Source organism: Dermacentor albipictus, chromosome 1 (genome assembly GCF_038994185.2).
Source record: "Dermacentor albipictus isolate Rhodes 1998 colony chromosome 1, USDA_Dalb.pri_finalv2, whole genome shotgun sequence".
In the NCBI taxonomy this organism is placed as follows: domain Eukaryota; kingdom Metazoa; phylum Arthropoda; class Arachnida; order Ixodida; family Ixodidae; genus Dermacentor; species Dermacentor albipictus.
The window spans coordinates 419,113,557-419,139,744 of NC_091821.1; the positions used below are offsets into that span (position 1 = coordinate 419,113,557).

The 26,188-nt window shown below is 49.2% G+C and overlaps 1 protein-coding gene across 1 annotated transcript; it reads right to left on the reverse strand.

Annotated features, from left to right (window-relative positions):
* Nucleotides 1–19,699, reverse strand: LOC135900403 (uncharacterized). Its single transcript, XM_065429893.2, has 4 exons — nt 19,662–19,699; nt 18,740–19,157; nt 3,720–9,092; nt 1–819 (listed from the first exon to the last, which is right to left on the reverse strand). Exons 2-4 carry the CDS (start codon nt 19,137–19,139, stop codon nt 110–112), a joined length of 6,483 nt encoding a protein of 2,160 aa, XP_065285965.2. The 5' UTR covers nt 19,140–19,157; nt 19,662–19,699; the 3' UTR covers nt 1–109.
* Nucleotides 19,700–26,188: the final 6,489 nt, after the last annotated feature.

Genomic DNA, 26,188 nt, shown 5'->3' on the forward strand with positions numbered 1-26,188 from the left:
TTACGTTTTGACAAATATATACGCAGCAAACAAAAAAGAAAGGGAGGCGAATATTTAAAATTTTGCGCCCGCCACAACTGCTCGTCGAGGCCGCCGCGACGACGTGCAGCTAGACGGTGGTGAGGCAGACGACCCTGCCGTAGCTGTGCAGGGGCTCCCTCTTGGTGTACACGAGGCGCCACGGCTCGAGTTGGCGGGCGCTGAGCTTGTCGAGGATCGGCCGCGTGGCAGCCGAGCGCAGGAAGAACGCGGCCACCACCTCCACCTCGTCCTCGTGGCTGCACGAGGCCAGCAGGCTGGACAGCAGCGACTCGGCCGTCTCGGCGTCGTCGGCGAACAGCCAGCGCAGCACCAGGCGACCGGCGCTGTCCCGCTGCATGCCGCCGTAGCCGCAAATGTTGCGCTCGTTGCGCGTCGCCACGCGGATGTCGAGCCCGACCTCGTGCACGGTCGAGGCCAAGTAGCGCTTGCGGTTGAAGCCGAACACGTGCTTGTCGTACGAGGCGAGAGCGTCGAAGTACTTGTCCTTGTACTCGAGCACCAGCACGGTGCGCGCGAACGCGGCCCGCGAGAACCGGCTCGCGCCGAAGAGGATGCCCGTCGCGGGGTTCGACGGGAACGGGTAGACCTCGCGCAGCTCCCGGCACGCGGGCTCGGGCAGCAGGGTGAACAGGTTCTTGCCGCTGGTGACGTGCAGCAGCTCGTTCCACAGCAGGACGCCCACGTGCTCGAACGCGTAGTTCTCGCGGATCTGGCAGAAGCCGCAGAAGGCGACCTCTTCGTCGAACACGAGCGCACTCGCGGCTCCGCAGATGAGCCCTGCCACGAGCGCGCGCCGCAATCGCTAGAGCGCGGCTTCCACATGCGCACGGGATCAGGCGAACGGGGAAAAAAAATATTAACGGAACAGCGTGTGACGCCGTCACTAGCTGTTGGTCGGAAACGTTAACGAAACTCATCCGTTCAGATTATTTCGCTTTTTAAAGGTTCAGTGAGCCCCGGACCATAGCTACATTACACGGCCGAGTGGCGTTTCCACCACCACCACTACTACTACTACTACTAATTCTACTTGCAGTAGTAGTAGTAATGTTAATAATTAAATTTACTCGTGCAAGGACTGCGATGACTATGTATAGAGCGCCGCGCGAAGCAACCGTGCAAAAAAAAACGCAAAAAAAAACGGTGATAAGCGTGGCGTGTTTCCATGATACTTGGCGCCACTGAATGCAAACGGTAGTTTATGCCCAGGAGATATTTGACCTGCCCAGAACAGAATTCGCCGCGCGCCGTATACGGCCTGAACAGTGTTGGCGATGCATGTATACAGCCTGCAGCAGAAAATTAAAGGCTGTTTGCAGCGATGAAGGTCGTGCCTTTCAACGCGATAGCAGCGAAAAGCTCTAAACTGGGTTTACCGGTGTTACTCCGTCCATCCTTTGCGTGACGCCGACAACGTCAGCGACCATAATCATCCTCATAAAGTCGTCATCGTTTATCGCGTTGTCGTCGGACCACCTCGTCATCGCCTACTTCAAGAAAAAAAAAAAAGCTCTCCATCGCATTGCTCTCGCTGCAGGCATCCCGGCAATCTGCAGCCCTGGCGAACTATCTTATAATAGCGCGGCATTATAAGGCATAAAGTAGTGCCAGTGAGGGCATCGCTATTTTACGCAATGAAACAATAAAGCACGACAAAATATATGTGTATTTGTATGTACAGGGTGCTTGATTTATACGATAGAGACTTTTTATAAAAACGCTATGAGTGTGAGACACCTGTTGTTTTTACATATGTGCTTCACGGCGAGGCGGAAATACTTTGCCGCTGCTTACGTTACCTTGAAAAAGAAAAAATTACAAAAATTTGTTCATTAACATTCTCATTATCAACCTGACGGCAGTTTTTTATACATGCGAAACAATTTATAGCATACCCATTTGCTAGAAATCCAAGAAATCGCACGTAATTTGACATACTCATAATCGAAATTGAAGGCAAAGTCCAGGCGATATGGAGACAGCGCGTCCCGCTGCGCGTCAGACAGCAACAGCCCGTAAACGAACTTTTGAGTGACGGCATACCGAGGCAAGTCATGATCCGACAAGCAGTGGCACATGCTTTCTTGGCAAAGCGTGCCGTATCAGTAGCTCGATCTTGGATTGTAGCGCGAAGGGACACGGACACAGACTAGAAGCAGACAGGGCGACAGTCTGTGTCCGTGTCCCTTAGCGCTACAATCCAAGATAATGTTACCGTACCAACCCGGCCAACTTTCTATCCTTTTGCGTCAGCAGCTGCCGCAAATGGCCGAGACGTTCGGTTTCGAACTTCCTCGCGCACGTCGTCATGGGGAGTTTAGGTCTGATATCGCCACCTGCAGCAGTGGGCACAGTGCAAGAGAAGAGGCAGGAAGGACAAGAAGGAAGAACCGCGCGTGCTAATCCAGCACCACCTAGATAGCACAAGGCCTGTTCACTACGCTCCATGACGTCATGCTACTTGGCCCGAAATTTCTATTGCCAAGGCTGGCGTGACGAAAGCGGCGACGTCAAAGTCACTGTTGCTTACTCGGGAGCATCCCCATTAGATTCTATGGCAGTCGGGCCAGGTAGCATGACGTCATGGATAGGAGTGCACAGGCCTTGTGCTATCTAGGTGGTGTTGGCTAACCCTGCCCGCTCGATAGCCAGGGCCGCTATCTTGAACGCGTTCGAAAAGCCGACGTTCGCCTCACGCGATTGGACTAGATTGACCTCGGCCGCGATATCGGCGCAGCCTGGACAATCACGCGAGGCGAAATCGAACGTCGGCTTTTCGAACGCGTACAAGATAGCGACCCAGAGGTCTCACCGCAGTGCCGTTCGGAAGCCAGCTGTCCTCATTAAACGTCGCAAGTCCCGTTTGAAGACACGTGATCATGTGACAGCCGGGCCGCATTTTCTGCGCTCCGCTACGCTCGCTTTCGATTTTGCCCGGATATACCAACGAAATTCGATGACAAATATATCGAATTAGGTGCGACTTTCAAGGTAAAACATGAAGTAAGGCTACAATAAAATGTGAATGAATTCAAATTCGCCATTTACCCACTGCTCCGAAGGCACTAATAAAAAAAAGCTAATTAATTTTTGGTTTTAGTCTTTTCAAAGCAACTTTGAAACAACTTTGCGGTGGCAAAGCATTTTGGCATCACCGTACAACTCGCATGCGAAGGCGATAGGTGTCTCACGGTCATTGTCTTTATATAAAAAAATCTGTAATGATTAACAAAATCACCATGTATAAAGTCACTTCGTATGTGTATCTCTTACCAGCTATAGAAACAGCGCATGATATTGGACGGTTTCATTATTCCAACACGTTTTAGGTGTCGCTTACGTAAAGTTGCGTAAAGTGGCCACGTTAACGCTTGCACATATAAAAAAGAAAGCTATATGCCTACCATCCAGGTGGTTCGAAATCACGACGCTGCTGCAATGAACACTTTCGAATGTGACGCGCTGACCGCTGCGCAATCGCGCATTAGGGCCTGGTAGTTTTCATTTTATGGACAACCTCCGGACGGGTTCATCGACTGAATTTAACGTCCTCTCTAGCGACTGTCATCTACTTCGCACAAAACGTTTTATTCTGGAGATAGATGGACAGTTGAATTGAACGACGTTCCTCTTTGAACGTCGTTCAATATTTAATGTTATATGGTGTTTACGCTTACCTCGTGAGGTGTCGACGGCGACGAAGAAGCTACTTGGGCAAAGCAGGTGCCTCGTGACTATTGCGGCGTGCAGTGTGTACGTGGATTCCGGTTCTCTCCAAGGCAGATACATGATCTCTCTCACGTCGTCGTCGGTGGCAATTCTCAGCTTGACAGTGTCCCTCACTTCAGAAGGAACGCTCGCAAAGTAGTTAGGCAGATAGTGAAGGCCAAAGCAGATGAATGACTCGAACGATTTTTCCGGAGAAATGCGGTTCCTACACAATGTGCACTCCTCCGAACCGATGCTAACGGTGCTTTTCAAGCTGGCTGCGGAGGGCTGCTCCGCCGCAAAGCGCTGCTCTTCTGACGTCGTAGTCGCTTTCGTTGTGGCTGTCCTCCGAGATTCCCGAGTAGACCTCTCGCTCGACGCGACAGTCGACGAACGTTTCTCTTCGTAGCTTTCTGCCGAAGTTGCTGCCATCGCCTGCTTCACATTTCCGACAAAATTCGACGCTGCGGCAGTCACGTTCCTCGCCTCTTCGAACACAGCGTCCCGCGGAGCCTCTTCTTTTTCAGGGGCCTGTGCTGTCGAGTCCTGGGCCGCGCCTGAGCAATACTCCGCTCCTCCTTCGACATTCTCTCCGTGCTCCAGGTTACGTGATGGTGTCGGAGGTGGCGCAGCAATCGCTTCAGACGACGCGCCCGCCTTGGAGAATGTGCCCGTTGACAACGTCCGCGAGACGACTCTATTCTCGAGATTGAGTGGCTTTTTGCCCCGTAGTTCCGCCTGGTTTCTTATTATGCCTAAATCGAGCATTCTTTGTACGAAATAGTCTTCCACAGAAGGTGCGCTCTGCAACGACGTCGACGAGGCAGTCTTTTCAACGTTCATACCCTGTCTATTGCCGTAAAATTCCACCTTCTGCGCGTCGGAAAGGACACCCTCGGTGCCCTGAGGCGATTGCTTGCGCAATACACGCCAAGCAACGGCCTCTGCATAGGCGTTCCTTATGGCAGTTAAGCTCTCAGCAGGTGAAACAGTGATTGGTGCCAGTTCCTTGAGCCTAGTGCCTGAGGAAGACACACGCAATTTAGGTGTTGTTATATGGTCAAAAATTTCGCTGACCAGCATTTGCTCTTCGGCCATGACCATATCGGTTTGAGTTTCTTGGTTTTTATCTGCGGACGCTACTTCGACTAGGTAAGTTAAAGCTCCAGGTTCAAGTTTTCGAATTACACATTTGGTGCCGCGGCCGCCCAACGCTGAGAACGAGAACCGGCGGTCCGTATGGGAAGTGCTCTCCAACTGGGTGTCGCTCTTCCGTGGAGCGCCTTGCAAAGAGCAGCGATAGTTGTTGATGTACTGATCACCTGGCTTTTGGCTAACCGTCCCCGTCTGGTAAAAGACAGGTACTTCCTGTTGTCCCATGTTGGGCGGGAAACCTGGAGCTTGCGCGCTTGTGAAGTCCTGTGCCTGCACCTGTTTCTGATGCACGATGCCTTGTTTGTGGATGTCGGTTCCACTGACGTGCTGCTGAATGATTTGTTCAATTAACTCTGCAATGGACCTGCAACCCACAACCTGTGGCATGGCTTTCTCTTGCTGTACCTTTATGTCGGCAAGATGGCGTTCCTCTTCTTTGCGGGAAGCTAAGCCAGTTGCAGAAGTGTATGGTGACCCCGAACGTATCCTCGCAGACGCCTCTTCCGAGCAGGGGTACTCTCTAAATCGCCTAACGGATTTGGTAGCTTCATCGCGCTTCGCCGCTTCTTCGATGGCTGCCGCTATGAAGCGCCTCACCGCATTTTCAGACGTCCGTTCACCTTGATGTTTCTTCACAAAAACTTTGTCTTGAAGCTGTTTAGTTTTGCCTTGATCCGTCGTCAAAGTGGTCCTCTGGGCTATTTCAAGCGTTCCCTTGTCCTGCACTGATACTGTTCTCCCTTCTCTTTCTATTGAAACAGGCATGTCATTCCGACGCTGCTCGAACTGTCGACGTCTTTCTTCTCGAATAGCATCAAATGATTTTCCGGAGAAAACTTCCTTGCCATCCACCTCATTGCTTTCAGCATCTTTGCCTTCCCATTGGTCGTGTTCTTCCGCGAGAAAACGGTGTTTTTCTTGCGCCTTTGTGGTAACAGCGGATTTGTGCTCTTCAACTTTAGCCTTGACTTCTTCACCAATATCTACAGAAGGCTGTGCGCCTGTTTCGGTTGGCTCTTCTGGCTCTGGTTCTGGTTGTCTTTTCTCAATACATTCGTAATATTCTTCAAGGACCCCCGCATATCCCTCCTGGTCAAGGCCCATGACAGCTTGTTGCACTGCGGTCGCAGGTTGTTCAAGTGCTTCTGCTGTTGACCTTTCCTGTTCTTGAGACAGATCGTCCTCACTGCGTCGCATGAGGAGCTCCTCTTCATATGTCTCGTACATTAGCCGGCCAAGAGACTCGATTCCTTTGGATGATCGTATCGTGAGCACGTCATCAGGGAGAGGTTCGACGTGGTAACGAGAGCTAGCTTCGATCTTCTTTTCCACTTCACGAACTAACTCAGTCAGGATGTAGTCGTCAGGGGTGTACTGTAGGAGGCTGCTATCTACGCGGGGGTTATCATTTGTCGGTTGACTGACCCGCTCTTCTTGTTCAGTGCCGTACGCAATAGGAGCCATTTGGGGCTTTATAAGCGCCTCGCTTACTGGCGCGGGAGCGGTGCCTTCTTGCATAGCTGTGTCGTAAATTTTCCTTCCAGAAACTTCTTCGTAACCACCCTCCTGCTTCTCGGCCTGTCTTACCTGCTCGGTCATCTCTTTGTTCTCAGAAAACTGTACTTTGATTTCGCTGTGCCCAGTGTGCACGACGTCTGAAGGAGCATCGAAAAGGGCGGCAGCTTCTCCCAGCCTAGTGCTATGACGCACTGTAGTGTCAAGATGGGCGGGCCATTGTAACGCGTCATCTCGATCGGTGACTTTGCAAACAGGTCGCTCAGTCTCGCTTGAACGAATTTCTTCAGACGATGCCTTAGGGGTCGACCCAATCAGTGAAAGCTCTGGAAGCGGTGTTAGCGCTACAGCTGTTGTACTTTCGGCTTTATCTTCCACTTGCTTCTCTTTGTGTGCGCTGACATATTCCGTACTCAAGTCTTGAGGGGCTTTATCAGGAAGCGATTCACATTCGCGAGCAATTTCGACAGTAGCTTGTGTGGGTTCGCTGCTTGCCGTGACTTGAAACTCCTTGAAATCGTATTTACCCCCGGATGACACAAGCTGGCCGCGTTGCAGGGTGCTGCCAATTGCCTGATAGTTAGATCCTTCGATTCGTTCAAAGAATGAGTGCTGAACAGGTTCGTTGGTCTTATGTCGCGTACTTATTTTTTTCGTCTTAATCAGCTGAGCTCCTGCGGAGAGCGAATAATTGTTTGAATCTGTTTCTGCAGGTTTCTGCTGAACCAGGTCTTGAACAGCAGATGAGCTGAATGTTTCATCTTTTGTGTCCGCAGAAACCTGTACGTCAGGTGGCTTAGTAGAAGAAATTGTTCGACGCATTGATTCGTGAATGACCGGCTTCGAAGATGTTCTTTCTGGAGCTGAGGTTACAAGAGTCGCTCCGCTCAAATGTCGGTCTAGCAACGTTGACTGCGTGGTCTCGTCAAGGGTGGTCTGCTGAAGTGCATTCTCGTTTCCTGAAGCAGCAGTCGACTCCATGATCTTTACATCATTCGTCGAGATGCCCGGCGGTTTTTGAGAAGAAATAGTGCGATGTACAGACTCTTGTACCACCAACTTTGAAGACGCCTTTGGTAAAGAACTCGTGAAGAGGTTATCGCTCTCGTTCGACCCTTTAGAGGTGACTGTGGCGGCTTTCGCAGAATATAATTCCGGATTTTTCACGGACTCTTGGACAACAGACTTGGAAGACATTCTTCTTTCTAAGGTACCAGAAGCCAATGTACTAGGCCTGTCGCGGAAGTCATGCACGGCTGGTGCTGTTGATTTGTCAAAAACGTCCTGACCAAGTTCAGCCGGGTTTGTGGATGTAGATAATGTCGTGCCTTCGATACCTGTGGGTGCCATCGTGCCAGCGGTCTTGTCTAAAAAAGAAGTACTCTGGCGTATGGACTCTTGTGTCACGGTGTTTGAAGATGTTTTCTTCGGAGCAGAACTTGTAAAAAAGCTAGACTTTTCACTTGAACCTAAAACACTAAATGCTGGCCTGTCTAGAAGCTTGTTCTGAAAACCGCCTTCGTTTGTGGAATCACTTAATGTTTTGCCCGTTGTATCGGTTTCTGTTGATGTAGAAGTTATCGTGTTCGACGGAAAGCCAGTTTGGTGTATTGACTCTTGATTGACTCTTGAATGAGACCATCCTGGGCCCTGAGTCGCAGTTCTCTCCGTTGTGATAACAACTTGCGGTTTTTCGCGTTCTTCTGCCTTTGTAGCCTGGGTACCGTTCGTACTTTCAAGTAGACCTACGCCTGTGGGTGCTGTGTCTCGAATGGCCGTGGTGCTAGTCTGCTGCTGACTTCGAACCTTTGTGCTTTCAGTTGCCGTCTTTGTAGCAGAACCCGACAAGGACAGCCTCAGTGGTGTAGCAAGCACGTCGTGCGTTTGTCTTTGAAACCCACTGTCGGTCACTGACGTCACGCCCAGACTGGTGGGCGAAGTTCTGTTTTTATCCAGCAGAGATTCGAGCCGTTTCGAGGATTCAAAGACGGTTTTGAACGGCGACGTCAGTGCTCCCCTGTTACCTGTAGTTCCGAGGGTGCTTGAAGTTCTCTCCGTTGAAGTTGCTGCGCGAGCACTGTGCACCAGTCTCGAGCTGCTGGAACTCTGTGCATCATTTGGCAGGCTTCTTGTGGACATAGAATTCGCTGCGATCGAAGAGGAAGACTTCGGTGTCGCTTCGCGCTTCGCTTCGCTCGAGCCATGGAAGCTAACCGACCTCGCGGGTGAGCTAACTGTCCTTTCTCTCGACAACGCGCCATCGGTCTCGACTTCGACGAGCTCCTGCAGTGGTCCGTTGTCCTCGCGGCTGCTGGGAGACCGCGAGAGGGACCTGCGGGCCAGCCGTGTCTGCGAACCGCTCTGGCGGTGCGTCCTTCTGAAGGAGCTGTCATCCCGCTGCGGCTCAAGGAAGGTTCCGCTGCCCTCTGCGCTTCGGGCCCTGTCCCGGAGCCTATGATCGCGAGAGGCGCGCGATTCGAACATCGACCCTATTCCGCTGCTGACGGGTGTTATTTGTATGGACATGGGGGTGTCCAAGACATGCCCGGACATCTGTTGTGAAGCTATTCTACTCTCAGACGAGTGCGCCATGTCATGGATGACGGATTCGCTTCGTGACGACAGCATCCGCAGATGAGCCTGCTCGGTAGCGCTCAGGGTTTTCCCATGGCCTGGAAATAGGAAAAGCGACCACAGAGAGCAAATGGCTAAGCTCAGTACTGTGGATTCTTGGTGCTCTCCCATGCAATAAGCAATTACACACTCAACTCTTATCGTGGTTTCTCGAGCAAGTAACAGCTCGCTCTGTTGAGTCACATTAGTGGTAAAGAAATGTTACGCTAGATTTTTCTATCACATAGTCACATAGATGGGTCTGAATTTCTCCAAAAGATAACGTTGTTCCAAAGTCAGGCTTACGTTAAAACTTGAAGGTCTTAAAGACAAAGAATTGTGAGCAGTCTGATAGCACCAAAGCAGTGACACCTAGAAAACAGTATTAAATTCTTGGGTTTTACGTGCCAGATCTACGATCTATGAGTCACTGTAGTGGAAGACTCCGGGTTAAGTTCGACCACCTGGGTTTCTCTAACGTGCACCCAATGCATGGTACACAGGGAGGGGTTATGGCCTTTCGCCCCTCATAGAAATGCGGTCGCCACGGCCGGTATTCGATCCCGCGACCTCGTGCTTACCAGCGCAACTCCAAGAACACGGCGGGTAGTGACAATAGAGCTAGCGCAGCAGTGCGAAAGAACCGTTTCTAGTTCTTTCTCTTTCTTTTCGTAAGTATGATTTCTTTGATTCTAGAGGACGCTTTAGGAACAGTGCATTTATATTCATTTGCTTAAGACGACCATCTTGTGATAAATAAATTACCAATTGTTCCGATGGCTTTGAAAGAGCATTTTACTACTCCAAACTTTTCTTTGCTAAGTTTGGAGTAGTAAAATGCTCTTTCATAGCCGTCGGAACGATTGGTAATTTTGACTAGATGAACCGAAGAACGCACTTCCTTGTTACGAATTTCGCACCGATATCTCAGCATCCGGGCTCTAATGTGACGTCACATAATTCAAGGTGATATTTGTTTTTCGTAATTTTTTGGAGAAGAAATTTTTAAAACTCGCTAGGTTGAGTAGCAATGTGATCGGCCATTACTAATGACGCGCACAATTAGCCGAAAGTTTGAACTGAGAAGAAAACAACGAAAAATGGAGATTTGAAAATATTGAGAATAAGAATCTAAGCACGTAGACGTTGTGAATGTGAACTCCTCGCGGGCAAGCGAGTGCCTTGAGACGCTTGGCCAACGTCTCCTAGATAGCACAGGGCCGTTGCGCTTCGATCCGTGACGTCATGCTACCTTGCCCGACTGCCACAGAATCTAATGGAGACGCTGCCGAGTAACCCGCGGTGATTTTGACGCCACCACTTTCGTCCCGGCGGGCTAGGCAAAGAAAATTTCGGTCCAAGTAGTGTGATGACGTCATGGAGCAGAGTGCACACTGCTATCTAGAAGGAACTGGTTTAGCCCAGTGGGCAAGACACTAGGCTCCCGAGTACGGGGTCGCTGGTTTGAAGCTTGCGCGGCCAAGGAACGCGCAGATAACCCAGGCTTCCGAGAGCGAGCGTGACGTGGCATCGCTGCGATGCCCTTTCCCCTCACGCAGCACCTGGCCAATGCTTCCTAGATAGCACAAGGCCGGTGCACTTCGATCCGTGACGTCATGCTACCTTGCCCGACTGCCATAGTATCCAATGGGGACGCTCCCGATCGAGCTGCGGTGATTTTGGCGTCATCGCCTTCGTCACGCTGGGCTTGGCAATGTAAATTTCGGTCCAAGTAGCATGACGTCACAAATCGGAGTGCACAGGCCTGCTATTTAGGAGGCACTGACCTGGCGCGCGAGAAAGTGCATCCGCTCGCCCGCTCTGCTCCGTCGAGGCGCCCACGTGACGTGATGGCGCAGCCAATGGCAAGCTGCTACTGACGCTGGCCTTTTCGCTCCATGGGCAATTAGATGCTTTCGCATTAAAAATTAACCCTTTACTGCACCTTGTTGCATTTACGCAACATTATGATGAACGGCGTTAAAAACCGAAGCAAAGTCAGTTTCGAGCTTCCTGTACATGTTGTTGCATATCCGCAACATTGGTCTATAAAACGCGGCACCTTGTGCTGCAATCTGTGCTAATTCTTTGCATCTTCTACCAAAACAAACGTGGCGGAGGCTGCGCGCGCCCACGAGCAGTGATATAGGTAAGTTTTACAAATTGTAAATGTATTTCTCCATAAGACAAAGCGCAACAAAAATTGTTACGCTATGCTCCACATCCTTCTGACTCTGTAGGTTCAAAAAAATATTGTAATTTCGGAATAGTTTGTTCCTGGCGACAGAACGTTGCTATGTTGCACAAATGCAACAACGTGTACATGGTTTATTTTCTTCGGAATAATGAAATGGCTTCGAAACGCTGGTATGGCCTAGAAATTCCTCCTGATAGTGAAGGCAGTGACTATTCAATTAGTCGCGACAGCCATGAGTGTAAGTCCGTTTCGATTCAATATGTGGACGAGATGTTCTCTGGTCAAATTTCCTTTTTTCTTTTCAAAAGTACGCTGTGCCTCCGCACATTGCCGTGTCACGTCGTCACGGGCACAGCTTTACGTCTGTGCTTCGATGTTCTACATTTTGACAATAACCCGAAAACACTGCATTGTTTCCTGGCTGGACGGGAATCTCCATGACGTACTGCACGAAGTGTGGGAACCATCTGTGCTGCACAAACATGTACAAGTGCTTCTTTTTGTTCCACACTAAATCATAGGTGCACCAATGATTGCCTTGTGCAAATAAGCATCTGAGTATGAATCGCACTAAATCTATCTTTTACTTTCAACTTCTTCTTTATTGGCACATTGTTGCAAATATGCAACATACCCTTTTTCTGCTAATTGAAACCACAGACATTCGCTAAAGTAAGTTTCCATGGGAGTACAGGTACTATTATGCTTCCCTACAACGCCATGAATAATATTTTGAGGAAACAAAAAATTGTGCAGTAAAGGGTTAAGGCCGAATCTTCCTAACGAGAATTATCGTAAATGTGCGAAGCATCTGCTTGCCGATAAGATAGAGTACTACTGTTTGTTGCGCGCCGCTTTACCGAGCGGTTTGGTCGCAACGCTCACTCTCCTAGATTGCGCCACTTTTCTTGGGGTGTGCGAATATTCGAAACTTACGAATAACAAATCGAATAGTTCGAATAAATGCGAATACATTTCGAATACTTTTCGAATATATTCATACCTGAACTGCACCCAAATAAACACAAAATTGGAGCAAAAGCACGGCAAATTTTTACCCGCGCGTGCATAGTACAGACATAAAACATGAGAACTTGCGTAGTGGAGCAGGCGACGTCGCCTGGGTAGTCATACCTTGTAGGCTGTACAGGGTTCATTCGTCCTCTCTGAAGAGTCCTGTGCATGCGAAGAAACTACTTCTTCGCTCCGAATGCTCAACTTGAGCTTTTAATAAACAAAGCTTTATAACGCAATATGCGATGAGAGAAACGCGCCTGATTTAACGATACTGGGACGCGAATATCGTGTTACATTAATTGTGATAACGGCTATTCATCATTCGAAAGCTATTCGAAAAACAGTCGATGTTCGATGCGTATTTGAGTCGGTCTCAAATGTCACTATTCGCACACCTCTACACTTTTCTGCCCACAAAGGCTACCTCTACTATGCATAGCAGGCAGGCACGTACCCAGCACTCCCCCCCCCCCCCCCCCCTCCCCACGAAGTCAAGTGGCATGCCCCCCTTCCCCCCTTCCCCGCCCACGCCGCCACTCCTCACACATATTCCTAAAGCGCCGCCAAATCAATATTGAGATTTGACAGCTATTTGGCGGTCAACATTTTGCTCCCTTTTTCACTCCTTTTGGATGGCGGCAGTTATCGGCATCTCCTGGGGTGTGAAGGCCAGTTTTCTCATAGATTCGGTGCCTGCGCGATTAACTCGAGATGCGTTCAGTTGTCACCACCTATTCAACGATTACACGCATTGATGTTGCTTCGTCCGTTCAACCTTCTTTGTTTAGACTGATCCAGGGACCAGGAAGGGGATTCGGTTCATGTAGTCAGCTGGTCTGTATGCACGAGAAACGAGTTGCGGCACGACAAAACTCCAGTTACGTTCAACTAGTCCTTTTGCTTCATTATTTCCACGAGTGACGGCTCGCCGCGACGGTGGCAGATCCTCAGAACCATATATCGGCGATATAGGTTAGATATGGCGCAAAATAAAATAATGCGAAACGGCGTTCATCATCAAACCCTGCAATAACTCTTAAGAGGAAGCTTTAGCTCGGGCCCAAGTCCAACGCGGCCTATTCAAATACATGTAAACAGCAAAAAATGCTTTGCTGAGATAACCCCTAGACAGATTTTAATGAAATTTGTTGAATTTGAGAGATAAAGTTAAATTATAGTGACTGTTGGAAGTGGAATTTCGATTTATGGCCTGAATTTATTAATAAGATTGTCAAAAATTCAAAAGTTCGAAGAAAGAATAGGCGCACGAAGTTCATAAATTAATAGCTCTGCATTAAAGACAGATACCGCGGTTCTGTAAACTGCATCCATTAGATCATTCAAAGCAGACAAATTCGATATGTCAATTTATATCTTACGTGAATTTTTTACGTTGTGTACGAGGGTTCTGCAAAAGCTGTATTTCTATATCACTGAATTTTTTAGATTCTTGTGTAACATATCAATTTTGTGCCCTTTAGATGTAATATCCTATGCAATTTACAGAATTGTTATATTATTTTTCTGGAAATTTTCGATTTCTGCCAATTTTAATAAAGAATTGACAATATAGATCAAAAATTGAAAACCACAGTCACTAGATTTAACGTTTCTCTTCTGAATGCAAGAAACCGCGTCAAATTTGGTGCAGCGGTTGCCGAGAAAAACGAATTCTCCTTTTACATGTATTTAGATAGGAGCACCCGAGCTAAAGCTTCCTCTTAAACCCATAAGCAATATGACTGCCACCCGTTACCTCGTTTTGTCTTTCCCTCATTGTACAGCACTTTTCGTGCAAAATTGACAACTGGAAACGAGTCGCAAGGAGTTGAGAAATTAAGCGATATACCAAGGGAGAGAGCCAAGGCAACAGCCAAACAGGAAGGAAAAGCGAATATTAACAGATTGAACCGTTGTTTATGAAAATCTTTATGGATCCACATCTTATTATTTAAAAAGGAAGTAGAGAAAACGCCGCCGGAAGTGGGGAACAATTCCGTGTGTTTTGAATGACGCTTCTACAGTTATCAGTCCAGCCGCCTGACGTAGCCACTTCTCAGATGTGCTTTCTGCGGTGGGCGCAGTACGTCTAGAACCGCAGCGTCCTGCGCTCTACGCGGTTGTACGGGACTGGCGGCCACGCATCGTTACGCAACTTCCCAAATAACATTACGAGTCGGTTGCGGCACTTAGCTTGGTAGAGCAGTATATGAGGGATCCAAAAGAGCTGTGATTGTTCCGCAAATATATATTCATCTATAATTCTTCCAGAGCTGATTCAAAACGCGTTGCTATAGTCGGATACAACTCAAGTCTGCAGTGAAGCCCCGCCCATGCCCTCATAATCGCAAAGCCATTGTCCCGCCGCGACGCGGCAAATAATTCGTATTTCAAACTTTTCCTGTTAACCAAATCAGGCAGTATAACCACAAAAATTTAATTATTAGCGCCTAAATTTCTACGTTTTCTCTCGCCTACTATAATGGAATGGCGAATGCCTAATTCTTTACTGAACTGAAATAAAATGCTTGCTTCGCTGCAACTATGCAGTATATTATCAAGTTGCACTTCGGTTGGCAGTGAAGTTTCATGTGTAAGACGGGCTCAGCAGTGAACTGTACCACAGATTTTCGAAGATTTAATTAATTAATTATGGAGCTTTACGTGCCGAAACAATGAGGCATGCCGTAGTTGAGGACTCCGAAAATTCGGACCACCTGGGGTTCTTTAACGTACACCTAAATCTAAGTACATGGGTGTTTTTACATTTCACCCCAATCGAAAATGCGGCCGCCGTAGCTGGGATTCGATGCCGCGACCTCGTGCTTCTCAGCCCAACATCACAGCCACTAAGCAACCATGGCAGTTAGACTTTTTGAAGAGTGAAATGCTCAGACTCCGTGCACTTTGTCCATGTCTGTTGAACACCTCATTCTTTCCGTCGATGAAAATACTCTTCAAGAACAGCAGACGCTCCGGAGGTATCAAGTACGACGTCATTTCGAAAAATGACAACGATTTTGTTTGCTTCTGTGATTAGATGATGGAGTAACACAGCCTCGCGTGGGCCGTGTGCCTCGATTGTCAACTGCTGTTTCTTTTGAAGTTGTATGCTACCATAGAAATCTTTATTTTGCCCTTTCGCTTTTTTAATCGCTCTTGGCATTGATCTCCATGCGCTTCGTGCCTGCGTGAGCCCGTTTGATGTGGTTTTTTGTTTGCCTATAGTAATGGAGCGGTGTATCTCACAGGCGTACCTGAGAGATGCACCTTATTTCATTTCTCTTTTGCGGGTTTACGCGACTTTATGGCGAATGGCGGGCGTTATTAACATTTGTACTAATAAAGGTAACCCTCCCCCCCCCCCCCCGCCTTTGCGTAGAACAGTTACCTTGGGTCCCCCCCCCCCCCCCCATCCCCGAAAAGAAATCCTGGGTACGTGCCTGATAGCAGGGAACCGTGCATATCACATGACAACGCTTGCGCATGCGTAGCGCCTCCACCTGCTGTCGCGCCGGCGCGATCGTGACGATAATAGGGCACAGGCCCCTCCTAGGTGACCCTGCTACTCCGAATTGTCGCTAAGTGTACTTTGACACACTGGAAGGACTTATAGCACGCCTTTGCGCCAATATCTGGCTCCTGGGCCGCACACGCATAACCTAAAGCCCGTTTTACGCTATTATGAGAGTTTTAATTCGTCCTGGAAAATGAACTAGATCACTTTGAAACATGAAACTTGCCTATAGGAGAGATGCGAAATTCCATAAGCAGGCTTTCCCACACGTGTAACGTTGTCTTACAAAGCTGGTTTCCCGCTAGTAGCCACATATACAGTTGTGACACGCTTTTTTGAAAGCTTGGATGGTGCGGGGACCCACGGCGGCAGGAGTGGTGGCACTGGCCAGCACGTTGACGCCCTATTTACGATTTTCGTCCGAGGTCCGCCAACTTGGTTAGGTCAGACAATGTGCTTGGGGAAGCGCACTTGCAGAATTTCTCGTATTCCTTGTTGCATTCCTCCTGACGTACAATTTAGATATAAGGCACTTTCTAGCGACTCTGGGCTCGCTAAAGTGGTCCTTTCGAGGTTGACCGAAGAAACCCCTCTGGACCCCGCTGTAAGTAGCCGTATAATCATTCACATTAAAATACGGCACAGCGATTCTAGCTATGAACATAGCATTTTAAAGCACAAGTTTGCTTCGAACAAACTCAGTGGTGGTACTGGTCGCCTGGACGTTCTGTGAAACGACATATTAGAGTGAGTTTCAGAATGTTTGCAGGATTTTCCGATGCCTTTGGCGCCATTCTAGGTTCGCTTTTGTCGAAAATGACCGTGGGTGGGAGTTCACGGGGTGGTCTCTTATCTCTAGCTTGACAAGTAACGAGAAACGTTACTATAGGCGATTGTCACATGAGTGCGCTAACTTGTTTGCGACGTATCGGCCTCTCATATGTTCTAAATGCGCCATAGCAAGGCCCCAATTCAGCATTCGGGGGAATCTTGAAGTTTCAAACTGAAAAGAAAAAAAAAGGCCAGCTGTGGGCAATTTATCATCCCTATATGCGAATTTTGGAATCTGACATGTCTTCAGAGTCACATCGCGCGGTTTAAGAAGTGCCCTGCTGACGTAAGAGCTGCAGAACCTGCGGACTTCGAAGCAGCTCATTACGTGTCGCGAGAAAAAAACGCTTGTCCTGCGTTTCTTTCTCGTGTGCCAATCCTCATGCCGTCATTTCAAAGCGTTACGAAAGCGAGTTTCTTTTTCCAGTGATACTTGTAAAGCGAGCTTTGTAAATTGTCCTCGTTGCGCACTTTCCTACAGTACCTTTTTTTTTCTATCCTATCTCCCTGTACTTTACCCTTATTTACCTATGCTGGCCACTAAGAAGCAGATGACAGGACAGCCCGCCTCTTAATACTACTGATAATCTCGAATGACCGTAAAAAAAGTATTTTGTCATTTACAGAACAACGCGTGGTTCTGTAGTAGGGTTTGAAAAAAAAAAAACGTATTCATTAACCAACTTACCAATACAAGCGGATTCATTTACGACATCTTGAAAGAACCAATATTTATCTGGCCACGCTTCGTGTGTGTGTGTTTTATATTATTTCTCTGCTACTCACGGGTACAGTCATCGGAATTTGTACCAATATAGCCGATGACTATATTCGTCATGAGGCTACTTTTACGGACATCTCTGGAAAAATTTGTACACTTTTTGTCATTTCCTGCATTGCTGGACGCGCTAATGTCTTAAAACTTTTTGTGCGCAAACAAACAGGGACGAAGAATAGCGGCAACACAAGGACACAAGAAAGCGCTCGTCCTTGTGTTGCCCCTATTCTTCGTCCCTGTTTGTTTGCGCACAAAAAGTTTTAAGATGAATCTGTTCCAACTAGACCGACTCGCAGTTAGGGCTAATGTCTATTCAATTTCATGTTTGCACTGTAGGGCTTTTTCCAAGACGTAATGTCATCAGAAACTGAAACACGCACGATTCCGTAACTACTCGAATGCGTTGTTCCGTTTCCAGGCTTATCTGCATTTGTAACCGTGGCGTAATTTCGACCGGCTACAGAACAATTACGCGTCGCACGTCCATTTGGTTGCGTGTAGCAAATGTTGTGACGAATTAATTCTTGTTCGCATTTCTGTTTATGGCTGATGGCACATGTCGCGTCTCCGCAGAAAGTTAGGATAGAATTGCGCAGTGGCTTGCTTCAGATGTACACATCTCCCAATTATAACAATGCTAGAAATTAAAAGAAATTAAGGGCGTTTTGAGGTACAGCGTTCATTCCAGCACAGCTGCAGGTAGTTAGTCATCGTGGAATATTGCATTAATCATTGTACAAAATCTTGCTATGTTAACGTCAGAATTTCTTATTACAAATTCCTGCGTTCACATAACAGGAACCAGGAAACCAGGAAAAAAACACAACAAACATTTTTTTTAAAACTGAGTATTATTTGTTTCCAAGCTTCTACATCACTAGTCGCCATCCGCACTGTTGAAGTAGCGTGAACAGGCTGTCCACCTTCGTGAACTCCGTCAAATGCTAAATACAGCAGAGTCATTTCTAGCTTATCAAGCTTGCTCTAACGTAAATAAGAGTGTCTGTTTTGCTACTGCAGAATGCAAATTTTGCAATACAGCGCAGCGTAACGGGCAGCGTAAATGCTACCCGGTGCGGTAGCCCATATGACGTTGCTCTGCGGAGCTCGACTTCACGGGCTCGAACACGGCCACGGCGGCCGCCTTTCGGCGGAGAAGCAATGCAAAAAAACACTCGTGTGGCGTGCATTCGGTGCGCGTTAAGGAACCCCGGGCGGTAAAAATTAATTCGGAGCCCCACAACACGCACGGAGTACCTCATATTCACATCGCGGTTTCGGCACTTCAGAACTGCATAATTTATTTCCAAAAACAGCATTGCCCTCTGGGGTTCCCCTAAAGGAGTCGCCGAGCTGTGTCGCTCACCGGCGGCGCTCCGGTGCGAAGCGGACCCCGAGGGCGCCAGGTTCTGGCCCGAGTGCGCCGAGACGCGCTTCTGGACGCTTCCGCCGGGGCCGCCGGGGCTGCTGCGGCTGCTGCTGAAGCCGACGAGCGTGCGGCTTCCGCCGCCCAGGGACGAGGCGGAAGGCCTAGGGGAGCTCAGCCGGGCGGACAGCTCCGCGCCGGAATGCGCGGCCCGCGTGCGAGACCCGGAGCGCCTCATGGCCGTCTTCCTACCGCTAGCTCGCCGTGACAGCGCAGCCAATCGGCGAGAAGAGGACGCGCTGCTCGGGCCGCCGCAACGCCGCTTGATCGGCAGCCGACGCGAGGTGGCACCGCTGGTCGTCGTCTTCCTCTTCTCGGACCCTGCCTGTAGTTTGCGCATGACTCGAGCTGGTTCTAGCTGGAAAAAAAAAGAAAACAAAACGAATTGCGTAGAAGCCACGGACGATGATTGTAAATGTAAGCGAATATCAGAACGCCTCTAGGAAGCTGTTGGCTTTATTAAAGGAACAATTCGCCTAGTGGCTGTACTGGCGTGTATCTGTAGCAGTGAAAATACTCAGGTAGCGTTGTTTCACTGCGCATTTCGGTAGACAACAGAGCCGTCAATTAAATTACGGGGTTTTACGTGCCAAACCACGATCCGATTATGAGGCACGCCGTAGTGGAAGACTCCGGAAATGTGGACGGGGGGTTCTTTAACATGCACCTAAATATAAGTACACAGGTGTTTTCGCATTTCGCCCTCATCGAAAAGCTGCGCCCGGGATTCGATGACGCGACCTCGTGCTTAGCAACCCAACACCATAGCCACTAAGCAACCACGGCGGCTGAGCAGGGCCGTTAATTAGCGCATCTCTCGCGGTTGCACACGTGGCTATACACGTGAGCCGATTCGACACACCTGTGTGTTGTCCCCGTGGCGCGAGCGCCGATGTGGAAGGCGACTCTCCTGCTGCCATAGCCCGCCCTCGCGGCCACCACAGGTGAGAGAGCGGTGGGAGAAGGAATGCTGTCCTTCCCGAGCACTCCAACACTGCATTCAGGCGCCTCCAAGGCCCTCGCGCGGCAGCGCACGCATATCAAAGAGATATATATCTTTGATATAGAGATATGATATAGAGATAGAGCCCTTTGCATTGGTTCCTCTGTATTGGCAGTAGAAGTCTCACCGTGAAAATGGACGAAAGAGCCACAGAAACCTATTCGCTTTAAAGGACAGGCCCAGGTCAAACGCTAGACTTTCAACTTGCGGCACATCTTACACGTGAAACCCGCTAACTAAGCGCTCGCAAAGTTTTCCTCCAGCGAAACGCACGGGCTCCTGGTCCCGCAGCGCGTCTGTTCCCTCTCCTCGTCGCCCTGCTAAGGCGAAGGATGCTTAGCAGGACTGCGGGTTGGGGCGGCGCGTACACTGGCTGTCGCCTGTACTTGAATTGGCCTTATTTTTCACTGTGTGCAACGTTCCTAGGCTGCCCCGTACCAGTGAAGTATAGAATTGCCTAGGCTTGCAAGTGGAACACTTCAGTCTCCTACTGCTACCTGGTCTCTGATACAGCGCCACGTCCAGCTACGATGGCTGGGTACATGAAAATATATACCAAAAGACAGTGCTTGAATTCATGCACAACGTGAGCCTTGCATCACGCGCACAATGCATACCAATTTATTGCGACGGAAAGTTGCCGTAAAGGGGCTGTGAACCAGCCCCCGGGCTTGGTGAAGTAACACAGCCAGGGGTAGCATACGCTGTTGTGAACATTTCATCCAAGTTTTGCTGTTGCACGCGGTGCCTGGAGCTCGAAAGTGGAGCGCGAAGTGACCTTTCTTTCAAACGCTCTCTTTTCAAACAGAGGCCTCCTCCTCATGCTCTTCTGGACGCTTTATATCGTAATAAAGCGGATTCCCGTCACTCACAACTATGAGTGACGTACACGAGGGCGCGTCGTTAGCCGAGATGTGGCCACGATCGACAAGTATTGGGGAATCGTCGTGCATTTTGCCTTTTTCCAAGAGGCACGTTTACGACTGGTCCGGGCATGCCCTGCTCCCCACATGAGCCGACTCAACCGCACCAATGGAATTCGGAGTGAACGGCAACTGAACACGGAGGACAGGTGGGCTAACGTCTGTTTTTGACTAATCGGTTTGAAGTTTGTCGGGGTTCTTGTGCGAACAGCAGTTGCTGCAGGTAGGAAATCAGCCAATCGTTGCTCGTGAAATGTTTTTTTTTCGTCCACTTTCATATCTCCTTAATTTATCATTTATACACTTCAAAGCTACGCATAACTTCCCCCAGTATGCTTTCCGAATCACGGCGTATTTCGTGGTCGAGAGTCGCAAGTGGAATTCACTATCGGTCCTCGCCGGCTGACGCAGGCCTGGGCTCACGCCGAAAAAGTGTCGCAAGTCTGCCACCTGTGGCTGGATCGGGCATTAGACTCGGAAATTTGCATCGAGGTAGCGTATGCCACTCGCGGATGAGATGAAAGCTATAGTCGCATCGGTACTGACTTTGATGCGTTCGCACTCTAGAGGTGTAGCGGCCCAGAGCAGCCTGCATCTCTTTGTTCGGAGGCGCCTGCGAGTTGGGCTTCCCAAGCCAACATTCCTTCGTTTTCTCTAGCGCGCACTCTAGTTCGCACCCTTATCTAACTCATAATTTTACAGTGAAGCTGTCAAGGGGACTTCCGTAATTTCTGCAAGGGGACTGCGCGCCGCTACGGCGTGCGGCGGCGTGCTTAGTATCACGCTTCAGTCAAGGAACGGCCATCAACGCAACCTGATCTGATCTTTCCCCAATTTTGACAAAACAGTTCCAACCACCCTTCCAAACAGCTATCCATTTCTCCTCGATTGCCGACAAGACCAGAGTACTATTGTTGTTGCAAAACAAAAGGGTCGTTGACGATGCAAACAACAAATGGAAACAGCCGAACATAACTTAAGTGGCCTAACTACACGAACAGCATGTTTCCAATCTATCGCAGTGGCGTACTTATCGCACGTATTGGTGCCACTGAACAATCTGGTCAACCTCACAAGTACGTAATTACAAGCGCACTAGCCTTGTGGTCACTAAACAAAACGCGTACTTGCGTTGTAGGCAAACTTTTCATTTACGCTTACTCACGTTTCTTCCCTGAAAGTCCTACAGGACACGTGACATAAACGAACAATTAAACTTGCGGGTCTTACACACTCCGCAGAACCCTTAAAATAATGCGTCTTTTAATAACTCGTTCCACGCATACTTATCAGAGAAGTCAGAATACGGCTGCCCTCAACACACACGAGCAACCCAGTCGTAAATCTGCTTCCTTCCGTCCACACAGGACATGCGCTAATGGAACTAAGAACGCTTCTCAGTGCAAATCATGCACTCACTGAAAATCTACGCGCTTAACCTTAGAAAATTCAACACTTAAAAAGAAAGAAGGTTAAATAACACACGCGCTTTACCATAGGCCTTTCGACGATAACCTTGACCTTCAGGTTACTCACACACACACAAAAAATCCTATCTACTTATTAATGGGCATCTCGCGAGACTACAGGTTTACATAAAACGCATCTTTCAAATCTCGAGCTTCTCGAACGAAAACACAAACAAAGCTCATACGTTTACATATTGAAAGAAATCCTAGTCTCAAATCGCGAAAACTTTCTGATGCTTAAAATAAAAAACAAAATAACACGCTTCATTTCTACGGAAGGGCTCTTGGCCTCCCTTTCCAAAGGCTTACGTCTGACTCATACTTTGAGTCGAACCCGGGGTGGTCGCGGTTTCAAAGCCACTCTTGCTACGGAGGAACAACAAAAGGGATGACTCACTATCAGCTCCTTCAAGACGTTACAGTCTCCTGCCAATTCGCGTCCTCGCGCCCCGCTTTCCTCACAAATTCGATTGACCGCGTCGCTACTCCCCACCTGGTCTCGTCCTGCCACCTTGCCTTTCTTCGAACTGCACGCTGAGCTTTGAAAAGAACTACGGAACGAAGAGGAGATTAACTGCCCCGTGCCCTTTGTCCGCGTCCGTGCAGAACATGCTTCGCGGTCCCCTTTTGACCGGTGGCTTGAACATTTTCGATGCGTCAACATCGTCCGTGACGACTGCACCTTCTTCCTCGCGCGCTGCCCATTTGGGTTTCTCGCCATCTTTGGCGGCGCTACATTAGTTACCGACTTTCGGTGTTTACCGCGCTTCTTTTTACGGCGCTTTCTCTCTGCACTCGCTTTCATGTCGCCTTCTCGTGCCTCGTGCTGGCCGGTACACATTTCGTCGGCCCGGATCGGTCTCTTACCCGCACAGTCTGAGTGATTCTCACTTAAATCAACACTCTCTCTGCCTCGACTGGCGGACAGCCCAACCGACTCTGGCACAATGCAGCAGGCTTTACTCGAGTTGGACAACTCGCACTCTTGCGAACTGCCCTCTACTACATTGCCCAGCTCACGCTGTGCATCGGCACACAGCCCGTCGGTATCGATCGCTGTCTCGCGCGCACAGTCCGAATGATTAATAACCGAACCATCCCTCTCTAGGCTATCTAGACTGGCGGAGAGCCGCACCGATCCCCGAACAATGCAGTTGTTCTCTCGTGAACTACGGAGCTCGCCATCCCGAGAACTACTCTCAACTGCATCGTCCAGTTCGCACTTCACTTCTGCACTCACATCTGGCTCTACATGCGTGCTCGCGTCTGTCGGGTCAGCAGTACCCTTTTCTTCGCTAGCAACCTCGCTAACATTACCAGCGACGCACACGCGCGGTAACTGTGCCAATTTGTTCGCAGCTGGCCTAGCTGTCTCCACAGTCATCTGTTGGCACAGCACCTCGTCGCTCTCCTTGCGGCCTTTAACGGCCTCTGTTGCCACTAAGGCATCGTTAGCAGCTAGCCTCTTCCCTTTTCCTATGAATCTGCAGCCAATCTCACAGGCACTACTCTTCTCGTCGGCTTTTGGCGAAAATGCTAGATGCTTCCTCATTCTTTCGCTCTGTACTACCTGCAGAATTCTCAGACAGCCGTTGTCTCTGTGCCAATAACTGATCACAGTACTGTATCTCTTTGGTCAGTGTTGCCTTCTCTCTCTCATATTTTTGCTCACGCTCATGCTTACGTTCCTGATACTTACGTTCGCGTTCATTCTCACGTTCGTGACGCTCACACCTAAAAGCAAGTTCTTGAAGCTCATGTTTCCGTTCATTCTCGCGTTCTTCACGCTTACGCTCACTTTTAAGTTCACGACGCTCCCGCAAACGTTCACGACGCTCACGCTCCCGTGGCTCCTGTATCACCTCCCAAGCAAGCTCAATGCTTTTGTCATCATTGCCACTATCGTTAATCGCCTTTATGATAGCTGGCGTTTTTATCCGTTCGTCCGCCTCAACTCCCAAATCGTCGCACACCAACAACAAGTCTAACCTCGTCAACCTTCTAAGATCCATGGCAGCTGCCCCGACAGGTGGTTAGAACTGTTTTCCTTAATTAATTTGTGCAAACACACAATGTATCAAACTCCCGATTCCCAGAACTATCAAAACGAACACACAACATTTGAGTCTGGCGAATCAAAAGGAAAAAAACCACGCGCTCACTTACGATTGCAGCACCCTGCCATCCGGTTCATTTGTCCGCTGTTCCCGGTTCCTCCGGACTCCCTGGGTCGAAGGCTCGCTCCTTCTTCGCTACGCCCAGTTTCTTCGGACCTCTTTCGACGAAGGCTCTCTCTTCTTCGCTCTTCCCGGTTCCTTAGTATCTCTCTCGACGAAGGTTGATCTGTAGCGCTGCCACCAGCTGATGCATTCGGAGGCGATCCTACCGCTGCCAACCAGATGTAGGGGTTGGAGGCCGGACGTCGGGATGAAAACAAACTTGGGAGATTTATTTTACATTATATAGAGAGAGGTGAGACTCAAGTAACAGTCGTACAGTCATTACGGGCCGGCAGCAACTCGGACGCTGCGGCCCGCGGCAAGAAGTTCGAGAGAGGTGAATCAGGGAATCAGGGAATGCTCTGGTCTCTCTGGAATGCTTCTTATAAACCCTTCGAGCACTAGAAGTCGCGTCATGTTTGACCAATGGGAGAGTCCGCTCAGATGACGCCATTTTCGGCCAATCGTTGGCGCCCGTGTCGCGGTGTCACACCCGGCGGCTCTCTGCGGTCTTGCCTCGCTGACTTGCAATGCACTTCTTCTAAGGTGGAGAAGGGGAGGCGCTCATGCTCCATTGTACGAGGGCCCACCTGCGCCCGGTGGTACGGCTCCGCAGGGGTGGCAAATGCCTTCTTCAAAGGCGAAGAGGGGTAGGCTTGGGCCTTCCCGGCACGTCCGGCTGTCACGGCGTATTACCGCCGTCTTGGTTTGGCACCCACTTTACTTCCAACAGTACCGTGCTATCCCCTCGCTTTCTGGGAGAGTCAAGCAGAGAACAGCTACCGGCGGCTTCCGAACTTGTTTGCACGTGAACTTGTTTGCTCGAGCGCTCCTCTGGAATGTGCTGCGATTCGATGGGGTCTGGCGAACTCGAAGTAGCCTCAGGAAACGGCGTCATATCTAACAGGGCCCCTCGCGGCCGTGTGAGCGGGACGTCGGTGATGAATCGCAAGCAACAACCGGCAAACAGAGTCGCATGTACTACCGACGAAAGGTGCGAGGAATCGTGTACACAGCTTCGCTGCCATTGATGCATCAGTTGCTCGGATTGGCATACATCTGGCAGGGATTTCTTTACCGCTGATTCTTTTTCGCTTTGTTCAGCGTCGATGCAATTGACAGAAGACTATTGAATTAGCAAGCCTGGCCACTCAATCGCACATTCCTTTACTGAATTTCTTTATATTTTCCTTTCCTTGAGTAGCACGTTCTCGCACTGCCCTCCTTGCCTCTATTTTCGCCCTATCCGGAACAAGAATGTATATTAGCGCTTCATATATTTGAGGAACAGCAAGAAATACTTTAAAAAATGCGATAGGTATTTTTATTTCCATCCACATTCGTAGTTGTAAAACGTTTCACAATTTTTGAGCCACGGCACCAATTCGGCTAAATAACAATGACTCCGCGTCGGCGAAGTCGAATGGTCAAGAGAAGCGCCCTCCGACGCGAAAAATTCGTGTTCGAAACCCTGAGGTATAATCTACGTTACGATCTGCGTTGCACTAATCTAATTCCTCACACCACGTACAAAACGCCCGAAATTGTACCTCATACAGACATAATACTAAATGTTTGTACACGTCACTCATACGCAATACGATAACAACACTTTTTCTCGGTAAATCGCGCAATAACTAATGAACGCCTGCAGCGCCTAAATGCGTTTAAAAGGTGCATTCGATTTCTTATGACGAGCAGTCTTCGCGTAAGGCTCTCCTTGTTGCATTCTCCGAAGGCGTCAAGCTCCCGAAGCAAGCAGTCATCTCCCGTCA